Source organism: Cetorhinus maximus, unplaced genomic scaffold (assembly GCF_964194155.1).
Source record: "Cetorhinus maximus unplaced genomic scaffold, sCetMax3.hap1.1 HAP1_SCAFFOLD_523, whole genome shotgun sequence".
NCBI classification, from domain to species: Eukaryota; Metazoa; Chordata; class Chondrichthyes; order Lamniformes; family Cetorhinidae; genus Cetorhinus; species Cetorhinus maximus.
In genome coordinates, this window is record NW_027596465.1 from 54,198 (window position 1) to 75,584 (window position 21,387).

The 21,387-nt window shown below is 48.8% G+C and overlaps 1 protein-coding gene across 1 annotated transcript; it reads left to right on the forward strand.

Moving 5' to 3' along the window:
• Positions 1 to 15,227: 15,227 nt before the first annotated feature.
• LOC144673978 (protein BTG3-like) lies at positions 15,228 to 20,475 on the forward strand. Its single transcript, XM_078535552.1, has 4 exons — positions 15,228 to 15,400; positions 18,025 to 18,162; positions 18,819 to 19,026; positions 20,167 to 20,475. Exons 1-4 carry the CDS (start codon positions 15,228 to 15,230, stop codon positions 20,368 to 20,370), a joined length of 723 nt encoding a protein of 240 aa, XP_078391678.1. The 3' UTR covers positions 20,371 to 20,475.
• The last annotated feature ends 912 nt before the right edge of the window (positions 20,476 to 21,387 follow it).

Sequence of the window (21,387 nt, forward strand, 5' to 3'; positions counted from 1 at the left end):
GATTTGAGGTTGTCTCGGTCGGTCTGTTCCCTTTCTAGTGTTCACTTCTTAAACAGTTAAATCCTCAAGACAGCGGTGATGTCAACTCTGGAGGGTGGATGAGAAGCAACTCAGTTCAACGTACATCCTGGGTACCGTGTAATATAACTCACACGGAAAAGGTAGACAATATACCAGGGAACAACTCCCTTAAGCTCAGAAGTCACAGGACAGTCGGGAGTCCAACATCTACAGACACCTTGTCGGATCAGCTCCAGCCTACAATAAACCAGGCTGTCTGAATCGATAACTGTAATCGTCACTATACGATTGATGCCTGAGTAATAACCTTGCATTTGGACTATACACTCGAGCCTGAATCACGGGGAGTTATTTAACTGCGTGCGCAGGTTTCCCCCAACACCTTCAGAGTGCAAATAAGACCACACAGAGGAAGTTGCACCCGCAGGTTAGCAAGGCAAGGCAAAAATCAAACCAAAAACTAGGGTTTATTTCTGGAGGGATAGAATTGAAAAGTAGGGAAGTGATGTTAAGCCTGCATCAAAACTTGGTTGCACAGCACTGAGATTACCACGAGCAGTTCTGGTCACCATATTACAGAAAGGACATCGAGATACTGGAGAGGGAAGATTTGCAATGATGATCCCAGAAATGTGAGGGTAAACTCACATGAGTTTATATGAGGACAGGATGGACGGGCTGGGTCTTTGTTCTCTAGAAAAGAGAAGGCTGAGGGGGGTGACCTCATCGAGGTATTTAAAATTCAGAAAGGATTTGATGGAGTGGATACAGAGGGAGTGTTTCCTCTGGTGGGAGGGGAGACCAGAACTAGGGGTCATCCATATAAGATCGTCACTAATAAATCCAATGGGGAATTCCGGAGAAACGTCTTTACCCAGAGAGTGGGGGGAATGTGGAACTCGCTCCCACAGGGAGTGGTGGAAGTGAATAGTGTGGATGTAGTTAAGGGGGAAGCTGGATAAACACATGAGGGAGAAAGGAATAGAAGGATATGGCGATGGGGTGAGATGGGGTGAGATGGGAGGAGGCTCGTGTGGAGCAGAAACACCAGCACGGATCAGATGGGCCGAATGGCCTGTTTCTGTGCCGCATATATGACATCCTGTGTCATCAAATCCTGTCTATGTCACTGTACAAAGTGTCTTCTCTTATCCAGGAGTAACGGAGCTAGTTTTAATTCTGTTCCCCTTGGGATCAAACCCCAGGTTTTCCAGAAAATGAAACCAGTGACCAGGCTGACATCAATAAATTCCTTTAAATGTACAATACAGGCTCTGTCCATGGTGTCAAGATAAGGCAATGGCAGAGAGTGTGGGGATGAGGTGGAATTGAAGAGAGAGGGAGCCTCCTCACTAACACTGTGCCTTTGTGTAAGATACCCTTGGTTATGTATACATGCATATGTAGGATTAAGATTGACCTAAACTCATGGTAAACAAAGGACTTGCATTTCTCTAGTGCCTTTCCCATACCTCAGAACATCCCGAAGCATTTCACAGCCAATGAAGGATTTCTTTTGCAGTGAGCTCACTATTATAAGAAACACAGCAGCACACAGCAAGATCCCACAAACAGCAATGTGATTATGGCCCCAGACCATCTGCTTTTTTACTGATGTTGTTGGAGGGGTAACGGAGCTAGTTTTAATTCTGTTCCCCTTGGGATCAAACCCCAGGTTTTCCAGAAAATGAAACAGGTTATCCCTATAACCTCCTTTGGTCCCAACAACCGTCCCTATCTTTGTAACCTCCTTCAGTTCCTACAAGCCTCCCCATCTCTGTACCAACCTCCGACCCCTACAACTCACCCAACTCTGTAACCTCCTCCAGTCCCTACAACCCTCCCTATCTCTGTAAACTCCGCCTCCCCAACAACCCTCCCTATCTCTGTAAACTCCTCCAGCCCGTATAAACCTCCATATCTCTGTAAACTCCTCCAGTCCCTACGACCCTCCCTATCTCCGTAAACTCCGCCACCCTTACAACCCTCCCTATCTCTGTAACCTCCTCCAACCCCTACAACCCTCCATATCTCCGTAACCTCCTCCGCCCCTACCACACTCCCTATCTCTGTAAACTCCTCCAGTCCCTACAACCCTCCCTATCTCCGTAAACTCCGCCACCCCTACAACCCTCCCTATCTCTGTAACCTTCTCCAGCCACTACAAGCCTCCCTATCTCTGTAACCTCCGCCGCCCCTACAACCCTCCCTATCTTTGTAACCTGCTCCAGTCGCTACAACACTCCCTATCTCTGTAACCTCCACCAGCCCCTACAAACCTGCCTATCTCTGTAACCTCCTCCACCCCTACGACCCACCCTATCTCTGTAATGTCCGCTGCACCTACAAGCCTCCCTATCCCTGTAACCTTCTCCAGCGTCTACAACACTCCCTATCTCTGTAACCTCCTCCAGTCCCTACAATTCTCACTATCTCTGTAACCTACACCAGCCCCTACAACCCTCCCTATCTCTGTAACCTCCTCCAGTCCATACAACTCTCCCTATCTCTGTAACAACCTCCGACCCCTACAACCCTCCCAACTCTGTAAACTCCTCCAGCCCCTGCAACCCTCGCTATCTCTATAATCTCCTTCATTCCCGACAACCCTCCCTATCTCTGTAACATCCTCCATCCCCTACAACACTCCCTATCTCTGTAACCTCCTCCAGTCCCTACAACTCTCCCTATCTCAGTAAACTCCTCCAGTCCCTACAACCCTCACTATCTCTGTAACCTCCACCAGTCTATACAACCCTCCCTATCTCTGTAACAACCTCCGAACCCTACGACCATCCCAACTCTGCAACCTCCTCCAGTCCTTACAACCCTCCCTATATCTGTAACAACCTCCGACTCCTACAGCCCTCCCTATCTCTGTAAACACCTCCAGACCCTACAACTCTCCCTATCTCTGTAACCTCCTCCATCCCCTACAAACCTCCCTATCTCTGTAACAACTACCGACCATTACATCCCTCCCAACTCTGTAACATCCTCCAGGCCCTACAACTTTCTCTATCTCTAACAATCTCCGACTCCTACAACCCTCCCTATCTCTGTAACCTCCTCCAGACCCTACAACACTCCATATCTCTGTTAGAACCTCCAGCCACTACAACCCTCCCTATCTCTGTAACCTCCTCCATTCCCTACAACCCTCCCTATCTCTGTAACCTCCTCCAGCCCCTACATCCTTCCCTATCTCTGTTACCTCCTCCAACCCCTACAACCCTCCCTATCGCTGTAACCTCCTCCACCCCTACAACACTCCCTATCTCTGTAACCTCCTCCAGCCCCTACATCCCTCCCTATCTCTGTTACCTCCTCCAACCCCTACAATCCTCCCTATCTCTGTAACCTCCTCCACCCCTACAACACTCCCTATCTCTGTAAACTTCTCCAGCCCCTAAAACCCTCCCTATCTCTGTAAACTCCGCCATCCCTACAACCCTCCCTATCTCCGTAACCTCCTCAAGCCCCTACAACCCTACCTATCTCTGTAACCTCCTCCAGCCCCTATAACCGTCCCAATCTCTGTAACCTTCTCCGCCCCTACAACACTCCCTATATCTGTAACCTCCTCCAGCCCCTACAACACTCTGTATCTCTGTAACCTCCTCCGGCCCCTACAACCCTCCCTATCTCTGTAACCTCCTCCAGCCCCTACAACCTTCCCTATCTCTGTAACCTCCTCCAGCCCCTATAACCCTCCCTATCTCTGTAACCTCCTCCGCCCCAACAACCCTCCCTATCTCTGTAACCTCCTCCAGCCCCTACAACCCTCCCTATCTCTGTAACCTCCGCCGCCCCTACAACCCTCCCTATTTCTGTAACCTCCTCCAGCTCCTACAACACTCCGAGATATCTGCCCTTCTCCAATTCCGGCCTCTTGACCATCCCCCGATTCCCATCGCTCCACCATTGGCGGCCGTGCCTTCAGCTGCCTGGGGCCCTGAGCTCTGGAATTCTCTCCCTAAACCTCTCCGCCCCTTTCTCTCTTTCTCTCATCTTTTATGAAAATGTACGTCTTTGACTGGTGATGCTCAGTCCTAATATCTCCTTTTGCAGCTCGATTTCAAAATCTGTCTCTTTTAGGCTCCTGTGAAACGCTTTGTGGTTGTTTTACTATGTTAGAAATGCTATACAAATGCAGTCATTGTTTCTTAATATAACTGGACTCTGATTGTAACAGATTCTGGCTAAATATTCATTCACCTGGGACTGTGAACCATGTATGGAAACCAATTCTTTAACCAACTGTTAGAATTCTCTCGGGTCGAATATTTAATCACATCTCAATGTGACCGGAGTTTGAATTTTGCCAACATCAGTTATTGGCCAGAACAATGGGAGGAGAAACTGTCAGGAGGTTTTCCCCCCCCTTCCCCCACCCTCCACCCCCACCAAGTGCCAGTCTGCAATTTGTTCCCATGTTTTGCTTTCAGAGAGGCACTGACCCATTGTTCTGCTATTAACACCTACTGATGTCTGACCTTCATGCCATTATTAACACCTGCTTTCGTCTTTAACACAATCATTAGCACTCCATTTCTCTTGTGTCCAACACATCTTTGTCAAATCTCACCTGATCTCTCACCTATCTCTGTCCTTCTATTTTGTTCCACCCAGACCCCACTCTCTTAAACAGTATTAAAAAAACCCAAAACAAAAACACAATTACCTGGAAAAACTTTCTCCAGGTATTCCTGTTTTTGTTTTGGATTTCCAGCATCCACAGTTCTTTCCTTTGACCATCACATTTCTACATCTCTTCAGCTCTGGAGAAGAGCCATACGGACTTAAAATGTTAACTCTGTCTTTTCTCTGCGCAGGGCACTGACAAACCTGCTGAGTTTTTCTAGCACGTTCTGTTTCTGCCAGGAGACACGTTGGATGTGCCCCCAAATCTGGTGCGAATACTGGGGGTTGGCCAGAATATCGGGAGCGCCCCCCCACCCAGTAACATTTAATGATTTGAGGTTGTCTCGGTCGGTCTGTTCCCTTTCTAGTGTTCACTTCTTAAACAGTTAAATCCTCAAGACAGCGGTGATGTCAACTCTGGAGGGTGGATGAGAAGCAACTCAGTTCAACGTACATCCTGGGTACCGTGTAAAAGAACTCACACGGAAAAGGTAGACAATATACCAGGGAACAGCTCCCTTAAGCTCAGAAGTCACAGGACAGTCGGGAGTCCAACATCTACAGACACCTTGTCGGATCAGCTCCAGCCTACAATAAACCAGGCTGTCTGAATCGATAACTGTAATCGTCACTATACGATTGATGCCTGAGTAATAACCTTGCATTTGGACTATACACTCGAGCCTGAATCACGGGGAGTTATTTAACTGCGTGCGCAGGTTTCCCCCAACACCTTCAGAGTGCAAATAAGACCACACAGAGGGAGTTGCCCCCGCAGGTTAGCAAGGCAAGGCAAAAATCAAACCAAAAACTAGGGATTATTTCAGGAGGGATAGAATTGAAAAGTAGGGAAGTAACATTAAGCCTGCATCAAAACTTGGATGCACAGCACTGAGATTACCACGAGCAGTTCTGGTCACCATATTACAGAAAGGACATCGAGATACTGGAGAGGGAAGATTTGCAATGATGATCCCAGAAATGTGAGGGTAAACTCACATGAGTTTATATGAGGACAGGATGGACGGGCTGGGTCTTTGTTCTCTAGAAAAGAGAAGGCTGAGGGGGGTGACCTCATCGAGGTATTTAAAATTCAGAAAGGTTTCGATGGAGTGGATACAGAGGGAGTGTTTCCTCTGGTGGGAGGGGAGACCAGAACTAGGGGTCATCCATATAAGATCCTCACTAATAAATCCAATGGGTAATTCCGGAGAAACGTCTTTACCCAGAGAGTGGGGGGAATGTGGAACTCGCTCCCTCAGGGAGTGGTCGAAGTGAATAGTGTCGATGTGTTTAAGGGGGAAGATGGATAAACACATGAGGGAGAAAGGAATAGAAGGATATGGCGATGGGGTGAGATGGAGTGGGGGGGCGGGATGAGGCTTGTGTGGAGCAGAAACACCAGCACGGAGCAGATGGGCTGAATGGCCTGTTTCTGTGCCGCATATATGAAATCCTGTGTCATCAAATCCTGTCTATGTCACCGTACAAAGTGCCTTCTCTTATCCAGGAGTAACGGAGCGAGTTTTAATTCTGTTCCCCTTGGGATCAAACCCCAGGTTTTCCAGAAAATGAAACCAGTGACCAGGCTGACATCAATAAATTCCTTTAAATGTACAATACAGGCTCTGCCCATGGTGTCAAGATAAGGCAATGGCAGAGAGTGTGGGGATGAGGTGGAATTGAAGAGAGAGGGAGCATCCTCACTAACACTGTGCCTTTGTGTAAGATACCCTTGGTTGTGTATACATGCACATGTAGGATTAAGATTGACCTAAACTCATGGTAAACAAAGGACTTGCATTTCTCTAGCGCCTTTCCCCAACCTCAGGACATCCCGAAGCATTTCACAGCCAATGAAGGATTTCTTTTGCAGTGAGCTCACTGTTATAAGAAACACAGAAGCACACAGCAAGATCCCACAAAAAGTAACGTGATTATGGCCCCAGACCATCTGCTTTTTTACTGATGTCGTTGGACGGGTAACGGAGCTAGTTTTAATTCTGTTCCCCTTGGGATCAAACCCCAGGTTTTCCAGAAAATGAAACAGGTTATCTCTATAACCTCCTCCAGTCCCAACAACCGTCCCTATCTCTGTAACCTCCTCCAGTCCCTACAAGCCTTCCTATCTCTGTCCCAACCTTCGACCCCTACAACTCTCCCAACTCTGTAACCTCCTCCAGTCCCTACAACACTCCCTATCACTATAACAACCTCCGAACCCTACAACCCTCCCCATCTCTGTAAACTCCTCCAGACCCTACAACACTCCGAAACTCTGTAACCACCTTAAGCCCCTAGAACCCTCCCTATTTCTGCAACCTCCTCCAGTCACTACAACTCTCCCTATCTCTGTCACCTCCTCCAGCCCCTACAACCCTCCCTTTCTCTGTACCCACTTCCTATCCCTACAGCCCTCGCTATCTCTATAACATCCTCTAGTCCCTACAATCCTCCCTATCTCGGGAAACTCCTCCAGTCACTACAGCCCTCGCTATCTCAGTACACGCCTCCAGTCCTTACAAAACTCCCGATATCTGTAACCTCCTCCAGCACCTATAACCCTCCGTATCTCTGTAACCTCCTCCAGATCCTACAACCATCCCTATCTCTGTAACTTCCTCCATTCCCTACAACCCTCGCTATCTCTAAAACATCCTCCAGTCACTAAAACTCTCCCTATCTCTGTAAACTCCTCCAGCCCCTACTACCCTCCCTATCTCTATAACCTCCTCCAGTCCCTACATCCCTCCCTATCTCTCTAACCTCCTCCAGCCACTACAACCCTCCCTATCTCTGTAACCTCTTTTAGACCCTACAACAATCCCTATCTCTGTAAACTCCTCTAGACCCTACAACCCTCCCGATCTCTGTAACATCCTCTGACCCCTACGACCTTCCCCACTCTGTAACCACCTCCAGTCACTACAACACTCCCTATCTCTGAAACGACCTCCGACCCCTTCAACCCTCCCTATCTCTGTAGCCTCCTCCAGCCCCTTCAACACTCCGTAACTCTGTAAACTCCTCCAGTCGCTACAACCCTCACTATCTCTGTAACCTCCTCAAGCCCCTACAACCCTCTCTATCTGAGTAACCTCCTCCAGTACCGACAACCCTCCCTATCTCTGTAACAACCTCCGACCATTACATCCCTCCGAACTCTGTAACATCCTCCAGTCCCTACAACCCACTCTATCTCTAACAACATCCGACCCCTACAACCCTGCCTATTTCTGAAACCTCCTCCAGACCTTACAACCCTCCCTATCTCTGTAAACACCTCCAGCCCCTACAACCCTCCCTATCTCTGTAACCTCCTCCAGTCCCTACAAGCCTCCCTATCTCTGTAACTTCCTCCAGCCCCTACAACACTCCCTATTTCTGTTACCACCTCCAACCCCTACAACCCTCCCTATCTCTGTAACCTCCTCCGCCCCCACAACACTCTCTATCTCTGTAACCTTCTCCAGCCTCTACAACCCTCCCTATCTCTGTAACTCCGCCGCTCCTACAACCCTCCCTATCTCTGCAACATCCGCCGCCCCTACAACCCTACCTATCTCTGTAACCTCCTCCAGCCCCTACAACCCTACCTATCTCTGTAACCTCCTCCAGCCCCTACAACACTCCGAGATCTCTGCCCTTCTCCAATTCCGGCCTCTTGACCATCCCCCGATTCCCATCGCTCCACCATTGGCGGCCGTGCCTTCAGCTGCCTGGGGCCCTGAGCTCTGGAATTCCCTTCCATAATCCTCTCCGCCCCTTTCTCTCTTTCTCTCATCTTTTATGAAAATGTACGTCTTTGACTGGTGATGCTCAGTCCTTATAGCTCCTTTTGCAGCTCGATGTCAAAATCTGTCTCTTTTAGGCTCCTGTGAAACGCTTTGTGGATGTTTCACTATGTTAGAAATGCTATACAAATGCAGTCATTGTTTCTTAATGTCACTGGACTCTGATTGTAACAGATTCTGGCTAAATATTCATTCACCTGGGACTGTGAACCATGTATGGAAACCAATTCTTTAACCAACTTTTAGAATTCTCTCGGGTCGAATATTTAATCACATCTCAATGTGATTACCAGAGTTTGAATTTTGCCAACATCAGTTATTGGCCAGAACAATGGGAGGAGAAACTGTCAGGAGGTTTTTTACCCCCCTTCCCCCACCCTCCACACCCACCAAGTGCCATTCTGCAATTTGTTCCCATGTTTTGCTTTCAGAGAGGCACTGACCCCTTGTTCTGCTATTAACACCTACTGATGTCTGACCTTCATGCCATTATTAACACCTGCTTTCGTCTTTAACACAATCATTAGCACTCCATTTCTCTTGTGTCCAACACATCTTTGTCAAATCTCACCTGATCTCTCACCTATCTCTGTCCTTCTATTTTGTTCCACCCAGACCCCACTCTCTTAAACAGTATTAAAAAAACCCAACACATTTCTAAAACAAAAACAGAAATACCTGGAAAAAATTTCTCCAGGTATTCCTGTTTTTGTTTTGGATTTCCAGCATCCACAGTTCTTTCCATTGACCATCACATTTCTACATCTCTTCAGCTCTGGAGAAGAGCCATACGGACTTAAAATGTTAACTCTGTCTTTTCTCTGCGCAGGGCACTGACAAACCTCCTGAGTTTGTCTAGCACGTTCTGTATCTGCCAGGAGACACGTTGGATGTGCCCCCAAATCTGGTGCGAATACTGGGGGTTGGCCAGAATATCGGGAGCGCCCCCCACCCAGTAACATTTAATGATTTGAGGTTGTCTCGGTCGGTCTGTTCACTTTCTAGTGTTCACTTCATAAACAGTTAAATCCTCAAGACAGCGGTGATGTCAACTCTGGAGGGTGGATGAGAAGCAACTCAGTTCAACGTACATCCTGGGTACCGTGTAATATAACTCACACGGAAAAGGTAGACAATATACCAGGGAACAGCTCCCTTAAGCTCAGAAGTCACAGGACAGTCGGGAGTCCAACATCTACAGACACCTTGTCGGATCAGCTCCAGCCTACAATAAACCAGGCTGTCTGAATCGATAACTGTAATCGTCACTATACGATTGATGCCTGAGTAATAACCTTGCATTTGGACTATACACTCGAGCCTGAATCACGGGGAGTTATTTAACTGCGTGCGCAGGTTTCCCCCAACACCTTCAGAGTGCAAATAAGACCACACAGTGGGAGTTGCCCCTGCAGGTTAGCAAGGCAAGGCAAAAATCAAACCAAAAACTAGGGATTATTTCTGGAGGGATAGAATTGAAAAGTAGGGAAGTGACGGTAAGCCTGCATCAAAACTTGGATGCACAGCACTGAGATTACCACGAGCAGTTCTGGTCACCATATTACAGAAAGGACATCGAGATACTGGAGAGGGAAGATTTACAATGATGATCCCAGAAATGTGAGGGTAAACTCACATGAGTTTATATGAGGACAGGATGGACGGGCTGGGTCATTGTTCTCTAGAAAAGAGAAGGCTGAGGGGGGTGACCTCATCGAGGTATTTAAAATTCAGAAAGGTTTCGATGGAGTGGATACAGAGGGAGTGTTTCCTCTGGTGGGAGGGGAGACCAGAACTAGGGGTCATCCATATAAGATCCTCACTAATAAATCCAATGGGGAATTCCGGAGAAACGTCTTTACCCAGAGAGTGGGGGGAATGTGGAACTCGCTCCCTCAGGGAGTGGTCGAAGTGAATAGTGTGGATGTAGTTAAGGGGGAAGCTGGATAAACACATGAGGGAGAAAGGAATAGAAGGATATGGCGATGGGGTGAGATGGGGTGAGATGGGAGGAGGCTCGTGTGGAGCAGAAACACCAGCACGGAGCAGATGGGCTGAATGGCCTATTTCTGTGCCGCATATATGAAATCCTGTGTCATCAAATCCTGTCTATGTCACTGTACAAAGTGCCTTCTCTTATCCAGGAGTAACGGAGCTAGTTTTAATTCTGTTCCCCTTGGGATCAAACCCCAGGTTTTCCAGAAAATGAAACCATTGACCAGGCTGACATCAATAAATTCCTTTAAATGTACAATACAGGCTCTGCCCATGGTGTCAAGATAAGGCAATGGCAGAGAGTGTGGGGATGAGGTGGAATTGAAGAGAGAGGGAGCATCCTCACTAACACTGTGCCTTTGTGTAAGATACCCTTGGTTGTGTATACATGCACATGTAGGATTAAGATTGACCTAAACTCATGGTAAACAAAGGACTTGCATTTCTCTAGCGCCTTTCCCCCACCTCAGGACATCCCGAAGCATTTCACAGCCAGTGAAGGATTTCTTTTGCAGTGAGCTCACTGTTATAAGAAACACAGCAGCACACAGCAAGATCCCACAAACAGCAATGTGATTATGGCCCCAGACCATCTGCTTTTTTACTGATGTTGTTGGAGGTGTAAATATTGGCCCCCAAGAAACCAGGAGAGCTCCCCCCTGCTCTTCTTCCAAATAGAGGCCATGGGATGTTTTACACTCACCTGAGAGGGCAGACGGGGGTTTAATGTCTCATCTGAAAGATGACAAATCTGACAAGGCAGCGTTTCCTTGGTACAGGCCCTCCGACAGTGCAGCACTCCCTCAGTACTGACCCTCCGACAGTGCAGCACTCGCTCAGTACTGACCCTCCGACAGTGCGGCACTCCATCAGTACTGCCCCTCCGACAGTGCGGCACTCCCTCAGTACTGACCCTCCTACAGTGCGGCACTCCCTCAGTACTGACACTCCGACAGTGCGGCACTCCCTCAGTACTGACTCTCCGACAGTGCAGCACTCCCTCAGTACTGACGGGGTGCTGCAGTACGGAGGGTCAGTACTGAGGGGTTGCTGCACTGTCGGAGGGTCAGTACTGAGGGGGTGCTGCACTGTCGGAGGGTCAGTACTGAGTGGGTGCTGCACTGTCGGAGGGTCAGTACTGAGGGAGTGCCGCACTGTCGGAGGGTCAGTACTGAGGGAGTGCCGCACTGTCGGAGGGTCAGTACTGAGGGTGTGCCGCACTGTCGGAGGGTCACTACTGAGGGCGTGCTGCACTGTCGGAGGGTCAGTACTGAGGGGGTGCTGCACTGCCTGAGGTGCCGTCTTTCAGATGAGACATTAAAGCTGGGCCCCGTCTGCCGTCTCAGGTGGGTGTAAAAGATCCCATGGGCATTATGTTTAAGAAGAGTGGGGGGTGGGGGGGTTCTCCCCATGTCCTGGAACCAAAACCACTAAAAAGAAACTGATGACCTGGGTTATCCTCAGATTGATGAAGGATCTTGCTGTGTGCAAATTGGCTACCGGTTTCCCTGCATTACAACAGTGAGCAGAGTTCAGAAATTAAAGCACTTCATTGTTTGGGGCCATAAAGCGCGATGGGACGCCCTGAGGCGGTGAGCGGCGCTAGATAAATGCATGTCCCCCTTTCACTTATTCTTGCTGCTTAACAGTGGCGAAGGCGCCTTTAAGAAGTGGGCGGGGCGCGGCTGACGTCAGCCCCTGCCTTCTATGGTCATTGATGTGTGTCGGAAGGGACGTCCTCTCGTTGGCTGGGGACACAGTTTGAATCATCTTCTTGATGTAAATTTCTGGGAATGAGTGAGGGCAGTTTGATAAAATCTCTCACACGTTTTGCAGCCACAAGTCTGGACGTGAATCGAGGAGGCGAAAGCATCTCTGGTGAGTAGAGATTTAAATATATATAATATATATATGTAGACATATATTAGTGAACAAAACAACAGGAAACAAGTTTAGAAAAGTTTTTCAGAAGTTGGCCTTAAACTTTTTCCTGCCAGAGAAGTGTTGGTTTGCAATTGGCTATCAAATGGTAAGTAACCTGGTTACTTACATCTGTAAGTCTCTTTTTTTTTAAACCATGTTGCAGGAGAAAATATCTTTTTTCAGAGTTAGTTGGTGAGCTTTTTAAAGTTGTGCCTGTTGATGGAAGGTGCCACAATCACTTTTTCTTCCGAACTGAACTTTGAGCGGCACACGAAACAAAAACAGAAAATAGCTGGGAAAACCCATCAAGTCTGAGCACATCTCTGGCGAGAGAGAGAGAGAGAGATCAAGAGTTAACGTTTCGGGCCAGCGGGTCAGTTTAATGTGCTGTGTCCCAACGCTGAATACAAACTCTCTGTCTCTGCCGCCACGGGTTGATTTTAGGGACCATCGAACAATCGGCACTGTCTCCAGGAGAGGAGGTTGGGGGACATAAGCAGAATTGATGGCCGCGTTAGAGGAATGATATACTTTCTCAGTGGGGGAGTGGGTTTCGTTAAGGCACAGTTCATGGTTCAGCACCTCCCCACTTTTTTTTTTAGAAAAGGTGATGTTTTTGAGATGGTCCCTTAGGTGAACACGCGGACTTGGTTTCCAGTTTTGAAGTTTATACTGTGTTGCTTGTAGTTTGTAAGAGTGATTGATTGATTCATTCGGGATCACTAAGGGTGGATGGGTTGCTGCCAGCTCTGGTGGGTGGGGGTCGGGGGATGGGGGCGCGGGTTTGAAGAGTTCGAAATGAAAGTTAGATATTGGTGTGTGTTTGGGGAATCCCAATTTTTGAGTCCAGGAGAGTGTGTGTGTGAGAGAGAGAGAGAGCGTGTGTACGTGTGAGAGAGAGTATGTGTGTGAGAGAGAGAGATGTGTGTGAGAGAGAGTGAGTGTGTGAGAGAGAGAGTGTGTATGTGTGTGTGAGAGAGAGAGAGTGTTTATTAAATTCCTTCTATTTGATGCTGTAGTTTTGGGAGTTATTTTCTCCCAGGGAGGAACAGGAGAGATTTGGTTTTCTGTTACTCGGCCCCTCAGGAAGTGTTAGCTCCGCCCTGCAATTGGAAAAACAAAAATGCCCCCGTGTGACCTGAAGACTGAGGGTAGTTGCGGTTTCTGTGGGGCCTGTAATGGACACTGGGGGAGGATGTTTGATATGGACACCTTCCTGGACAGTGGCACCAGAGTTACTCAGGGAAAGTAGCGCTTTTCCCCACCTCAGGACGTCCCAAAGCCTTTCACAGCTAACGAAGGACCTTTTTTTTTGTGTGTGAGCTCACTGTTGTAATGTAGGAAACGCAGACAATTTACGCACAGCAAGATCCCACAAACAGCAATGTGATAATGACTCAGATCATCTGGGTTTTTTTTTTAGTGATGTTGTTTAAGGGATAAATATTGGCCCCAGGACCACGGGGAGAACTCCCCCCACCCCCACCCCCCCCCCCTCCACCCCACCCCCTGCTCTTCTTCCAAATAGTGGCCGTGGGATCTCCCCGCGACGCCTCCCTTGGCCGAATGTCAGTCTGGATTGTGAGCTCCTGGTCTTTGTACTGGGAGGCTGGTGCCCACAACCCTGTGAGTCAGAAGTAAGTGTGCGACGGACTGAGACACTGACTCACTTTGCTGGGCCGACAGGGCTTCCATGGAGCTTGTGTCTCTGAATCCACCGCAGTTAGAAACAAAACAACATGTTTACAAAAATCAGCTGTTTCACCTGAGGACAGTTTTAACAATCTGAAGGATGGCAGACTTCAGTGCAATTTGGATGTGAGATTGACTCTCACTTTTACTGTTTTACGCTCGGACATTGAATGCAAAGTGTTCTGTCCGAGAGAGGGATGTCCTTCTCCTGCTGTGTGACTATGAACAACATCTGGAGTAAGGACTGGCTCCTTGTCCCTGTCTCCACGTCCTCCCATTTACCTTTATAACGTTTTCCGTTTCAATGTTGTGGGGCTAATATTCACCCCAATGAATATCGCTGTCAAATAAAAATCGGATCTGGGTGACTATCGCATTGTCCTTTGCGGGATCTTGCTGTGCGCAAATTGGCTTTTGCTTTTCCCCCCATTACGATGGTGACCCCCACTTCATAAATGGAAGGGAGTCATTTGGCTGTGAGGCTCCTTGGGATATCTTGCAGCGGTTAAAGGCGTTACAGAAATGTGAGTTCTTCACCGGATATACAGCAGGCCATTCGGCCCATCTGCTCCGTGCCGGTGTTTCTGCTCCACACGAACCTCCTCCCACCCACCCCCCTCTCTCCATCTCACCCCATCACCCTATCCTTCCATTCCTTTCTCCCTCATGTGTTTATCCAGCTTCCCCCTTAAATACATCGATACTATTCACCTCCACCACTCCCTGTGGGAGCGAGTTCCACATTCTCCCCACTCTCTGGGTAAAGAGGTTTCTCCTGAATTCCCCATTGGGTTTATTAGTGATGATCTTATATCGATGGTCCCTAGTTCTGGTCTCCCCCACACACAAGAGGAAACAGTCTGTCTGTATCCAGGTGCGTGTTCCAGAAGGGTCTTGTCAGCAATGCCTACCACAGTCAAATAGCTCGCCAGCCAGCACTATTGTGGGAGGGCAGGTAAAAGAGTTGCTGGTGGTGGGGGTGGGATGTTGTTGACACAAAGGGGTCATTCCAGCAGCCAGACCATGATCTCTATATTCCATCACCCTTCTCCCCACCCCCCTCCCTCACCCAACCCCAACATCCCCGACTGTAACACACTCTGAACAGGTTAATCTCTAAACACCCCCACCTTCCCCCCGCAGATACACCAGGAGACGATGAAGGAGGAGATCGGAGCCGGAGTGTCCTTCCTGGTCAGCATGGTCAGGAATCGCAGCAGGCTACATCAGGAAAAGATCGAGGAGTTTGGGGAGAAGCTCACTGCGATACTGTACCGAAAATACCAGAATCACTGGTACCCAGCCAATCCCAGCAAAGGACAAGCATACAGGTAAGCAAACAGCAGAGCTGCCCAGTACACTGGCTAGAATATTACAGCACAGAAACGGGCCATTCAGCCCATCTGCTCCGTGCCAGTGTTTCTGCTCCACACGAGCCTCCTCCCACCCCCTGTTCATCTCACCCCATCACCATATCCTTCTATTCCTTGCCCCCCGCCCCCCCATGTTTTTATCCAGCTTCCCCCTGAAAGAGCATAAAATATTGGACAGCACACCAGGGAGGACCCTCCTCACTATTTCTTGCATTGTGCTGAGGGACATTGTCCATCCACTTGCGAGAGCAGATGGAACAAGTCCTGGGTTTGAGTCTCCACCCCAGAGACTTCAGCCCCATAATCCAGGCCGACACTCCACAGCGCCAGTGCCGAGGGGGCGCCGCGCTGTCAGAGGGTCGGTGCCAAAGGAGATGCTGGCCTTCAGGTGAAACTTTAAACCAAAGTTCCCGTCTGCCTCCTTGGTGGGTGTAAATGATCCCACGGCCACTATTTGGAAGAGGAGCAGGGGGAAGGTCCTGGGGCCAATATTTACCCCTCAACCAACATCACTAAAAAAACAGATGATCTGGGTCATTAACACAATAATGTTTGTGGGAGCTTGCTGTGCACAAATTGGCCGCCATGTCTCCGACATTACACAGTGAACATACTTTTGAATAAGTATTTCATTGGCTGTGAGAGGTTTTGGGACATCCTGGGGTGGTGAAGGCGCCAGAGAAATGCAAGTCTTTGTTTTGAAAAAAGCAAAAAACTGCAGATGCTGGAAATCCAAAACAAAAACAAAAATACCTGGAAAAACTCAGCAGGTCTGGCAGCATCTGCGGAGAGGAAAACAGTTAATGTTTCGAGTCCATATGATTCTTCAACAGAACTAAGGAAAAATAGAAAAGAGGTGAAATATAAGGAGGTTTAAGAGGGGGTGGGACAGGTACAGCTGGATAGAGGGCCAGTGATAAGGTGGAGATAACCAAAAGATGTCATAGACTAAAGGGCAAAGAGGTGGTGACAGTGGTGATATTATCTAAGGGATGTGCTAATGGGGACATTAAGGGTAGAAAGCAGGACGAGCAAGGTACCAGGTAGCCCTAGTGGGGGTGGGGTGGGGGGAAGGGATCGAAATAGGCTAGAAGGTAAGAGATAAAACAATTGATGGAAATACATTTAAAAATAATGGAAATAGGTGGGAAAAGAAAAATCTATATAAATTATTGGGGAAAAGGGGGATCGGAAAGGCGGTGGGGATGGAGGAGAGAGTTCATTGATTGTCTTTGTTTTGAAAGTTGCTCGAAGTTGTCCCTGCAATACCGCCCTTTACCCACCTGGTGGCGCCGCTGCTCAGTTTTAAATTTGGATGAGCAGCTGAACCGCTTAAAGCCCCTTTAAAGCTGAGACAATGAAATTTTAGGGGCATCTTAAAGGAAGGGAGATGGAGGTGGAGAGGTCTCGGGAGGGAATTCCAGAGTTTAGGGCCCCAGGCAGCTGAAGGCACGGCCACCAATGGTGGAGCGATGGAAATCAGGGGATGCTCAAGGGGCTGCAATTGGAGGAAGGCAGAGATTTTGGAGGGTTGTCGGTCTGGAGGAGGTTCCAGAGATAGGGAGGGTTATAGAAACTTGGAGGAAGTTACAGAGATAGGGAGGGTTGTAGGGACTGGAGGAGGTTACAGAGATAGGGAGGGTTGTAGGGACTGGAGGAGGTTACAGAGATGGGGAGGGTTGTAGGGGCTGGAGGAGGTTACAGAGATAGGGAGGGTTGTAGGGGCTGGAGGAGGTTACAGAGATGGGGAGGGTTGTAGGGACTGGAGGAGGTTACAGAGATAGGGAAGGTTGTAGGGACTGGAGGAGGTTACAGAGATAGGGAGGGTTGTAGGGTCTGGAGGAGGTTACAGAGATAGGGAGGGTTGTAGGGATTGGAGGAGGTTACAGAGATAGGGAGGGTTGTAGGGACTGGAGGAGGTTACAGAGATAGGGAAAGTTGTAGGGACTGGAGGAGGTTACAGAGATAAGGAGGGTTGTAGGGGCTGGTGGAGGTTACAGGGATAGAGAGGGTTATAGAAGCTGGAGGAGGTTACAGAGATAGGGAGGGTTGTAGGGACTGGAGGAGGTTACTGAGATAGGGAGGGTTGTAGGGACTGGAGGAGGTTACAGAGATAGGGAGGGTTGTAGGGACTGGAGGAGGTTACAGAGATGGGGAGGGTTGTAGGGGCTGGAGGAGGTTACAGAGATAGGGAGGGTTGTAGGGACTGGAGGAGGTTACAGAGATAGGGAGGGTTGTAGGGACTGGAGGAGGTTACAGAGATGGGGAGAGTTGTAGGGACTGGAGGAGGTTACAGAGATAGGGAGGGTTGTAGGGACTGGATGAGGTTACAGAGATGGGGAGGGTTGTAGGGACTGGAGGAGGTTACAGAGATAGGGAGGGTTGTGGGGACAGTTTTGAAAACAAGGATGAAAGTTTTAAAATGGAGGCGTTGTTGGACTGGGAGCTAATGTATGTCAGTGAGTGACGGGGTGAAGGCTGAACAGGACTTGGTACAACTTGGGAAAAGGGCCAGTAGGGTTCTGGATGGTCTAATGTCTGTTCTCTTGGATCCTTCAGTATATTTTTTCTCTCCCTGGTAGATGCATTCGGATAAACAGGAAACATAAAGCAGACCCATCCTTGTTGCTCGCTTGTCAAGACTGTGATCTGGAATATAACCAGTTGAGACTGCCCAAAGAGATTACGTTGTGGATTGATCCCCAGGAGGTGTGCTGCAGGTAAGTCTTCACCTGGATGGTTTAGCAACACAGTCACCGCAGAGACAAACACAAGGAGCTCATCTGGAGAATTGTGTCCGATTCCGGCTGCCTCACACTTTCGGAGGAAAGGCGAGGCCTTGGGGAGGGTGAGGGGGAGATTGACTCGAATGGCGCCAGGGAAGAGGGACTTCAGTTCATGTGGAGAGACTGGAGAAGCTGGGATTGTTCTCCTTAGAGCAGAGAAGGTTAAGGGGGAGATTGAATCGAGATGTTCAAAATCATGAGGGGGTTTGGATAGAGTCAATAAGGAGAAAGTGTTTCCAGTGGCAGGAGGGTCGGTAACCAGAGGGACACAGAATGAAAGGAATCGGAACCAGAGGGGGAGATGAGAATTTTTTTTACACAGCGAGTTGTTGTGATCTGGAAGGCGCTGCCTGAAAGGGCGGTGGATGCAGATTCAACAGGAACTTCCAAAGGGGGAATTGTGTCTGTCTGTCTCTCTCTCTCACTGCTGTGCTCTCTGTCTCTCCTTCACTGTACGGTAAACCTTCCCTCGGCTGTGTTCTGCCAGTTTGTGTGGGTGTTTGTTGTTTATACCAGGTTGTTAGTGGCTGTGTCTCGCGTGTTGCTGCCTGACCCGATTCCCACTAAATCTTCATTTGAAATTCCTGCAGGTGTAGTGATGGGAGTCTGCCTTTCACTGTCGCTCAGTTTGGACAAGACTACAGGAGGGCGGCATCGTTAGACTCTGAGCAAGGCAGCGCGTCCTCGGAGTGCAGCACACCTGACTGCCACTCGGAGACTTCGTCAGATGAAGGGGAACATGCCAAAGGTCAAACAGTGAAGGAAACTGCAGCAAAAACAGCTGAAGCTACTGGCAAGGTAAAGAGAACATTGAGCACCCAGTGCTGGGAGGGGTCGGAGTGAATGGTTCCAATACTCTCCGGGCCGATCTCCCACCTTCTACCCCTGGAAACTCATCAAAAACTCAACTGCCCCCAGACCCTAACTCACATTGAGTCCCGTTCACCCATCACTATCCTGTCGCTCACTGACCTACACTGGCTCCTGGTCCAGCAACACCTCCGTTTCTAAAAAAAAATCTCATCCTTATTTCAAATCCTTCCTCACCCCTCCCTATTTCTATAAACCCCTGGAACCCTCCCTATCTCCGTAATCTCCACCAGCCCCTACAACCCTATCTCTGCAACCTCCTCCAGCACCTACAACCCTATCTCTGTAACCTCCTCCAGCGCCTACAACCCTCCCTATCACCATAACCTCCTCCAGCCCCAACCCTCCCTATCTCCATAATCTCCTCCAGCCCCTACAACCCTATCTCTGTAACCTCCTCCAGCCCCTACAACCCTCCCTATCACCATAACCTCCTCCAGCCCCAACCCGCCCTATCTCCGTAATCTCCTCCAGCCCCTACAACCCTATCTCTTTTACCTTTTCCAGCCCCTACAACCCTCCCTATCTCTGTAACCTCCTCCAGCCCCTACAAACCTATCTCAGTAACCTCCTCCAGCCCCTACAACCCTCCCTATCTCCGTAATCTCCTCCAGCCCCTACAACCCTCCCTATCTCTGTAACCTCTTCCAGCCCCTACAACCCTCCGAGATCTCTGCGCTCCTCCAATTCTGGCCTCTTGACCATCCCCCGCTTCCCATCGCTCTGCCATTGGCGGCCATGTCTTCAGCTGCCTGGGGGCCCTAAGCTCTGGAATTCCCTCCCTAAACTCACTCACTCCCTCCCGAACACAGTCTGTCTCTCTTTCTATCTGTGGGAACTGGCTGTGCAATTGTTGGCTGCCCACATTTCCTCTATTTACAACAGTGACCACACTTCATATAAATTACTTCATTGGCTGTGAAACACTTTGGGACGTCCTGAGGTGGGGAAAGGCGCTAGAGAAATGCAAGTCCTTGCACATGGCCTGTGGAGACGGGGCTGGGGATTAAATGGAGCTTGTGTGTTTGATTTGTCATGTTTAATTGATTCAATAATTTTATCCCTTAGGTTTCTGGAAGTTTCTCCCAGTGCACTTCTGCGTGGCCTCTGTACCCTCACAAGCCGGTGCAGTATGCCACATTCTACCAACCCGTCCCCCTCATCAGCTACTACTTGATACCCGGACTGGACAAGGCCCTGCAACCTCCCCCAGGCTTCCTCCTGCCTCAGGTGCAGGCCCACTGCTCGAAGATTGGCAAAAGGCACAAGTGATGAAGGTCCTGGCTAGCAGAGGGATCGGATACCTCGCTCACACTGAGCTGTGCCAACCCTGTGCTTAACTGCTCCATTCTAACACCCATGGGCATGTTTGCAAGTGGCTGAGTTGTGTGTGTGTGTGAGCGCGGTGTGTGTGTGTGAGCGAGGTGTGTGAGTGTGTGTGTGTGAGCGCGGTGTGTGTGTGTGTGTGTGTGAGCGCGGTGTGTGTGTGTGTGTGAGCGCAGTGTGTGTGTGAGCGAGGTGTGTGTGTGTGAATGAGTCAGAGAGAAATGTTGCTGTATATAACATTCACTACTCACGTGTGTGTGTGTAAGGCCCACACTGCCTATGTGTGTTTGTGGGTTTACACTGCTGCTCCTGTGGGTCTGTGTATACTTTATATATAATTGAAGCCGTCTCTGTATTATAAATCTGTACTAAAACTCAGGTATCTTTGAAAATATGAGGTGTGTCCACATTGCCTGACAGGTGATTGTTATTTATCATGTTTACAGGGGGAGTGTGTGAAATACCCCAGAGTCTCTGTTAATATGTATTTGTTAAATTATCATCTATCTGGCTTGTGGAATATTTAATGTTTTTGCACTTTTATTTTATTTCCTGCTGCTGATCACTCTCCATTCGCTCCTGTTGAAATCTCAGAGCCTCTCTTGGGTAAGAAACTTAGCTGTGATGCTTATCATAGCCAAATAGCCCATCAACATCCACTGAGTGAGGCTCCAGAAGGTGCCTAGCGAATGGATTGCTGAAGACATTAGGACAAACTCTAGCACTCAAAAGAGTGTGTTTTCTGTGCAATATACATTGAGCAATTTAAATTTTTTAAATCCAAAAATTGTTTAAAAGGGATTTGGGGAATTGTTTCCTGTGGATGAGGTGTTGAGGAACAACTCTGGATCCCTGGGATTTTTTAGCTGTTCTTCCTTAATGTGGGAATAGTTATTCCCATGTTCCTGTATCTTTCTCCCAGGTTAGGGGAAAGGTCCCTATCTCTGAATGGCCTCCTGAATC

Coding starts and splice junctions, on each gene's coding strand:
- LOC144673978 (XM_078535552.1), top strand. CDS start 15,228: ATGAAGGAGGAGATCGGAGCCGGAGTGTCCTTCCTGGTCAGCATGGTC. Junction 18,163..18,818: donor CCCCAGGAGGTGTGCTGCAG/GTAAGTCTTCAC, acceptor AAATTCCTGCAG/GTGTAGTGATGGGAGTCTGC. Junction 19,027..20,166: donor CAGCTGAAGCTACTGGCAAG/GTAAAGAGAACA, acceptor TTTATCCCTTAG/GTTTCTGGAAGTTTCTCCCA.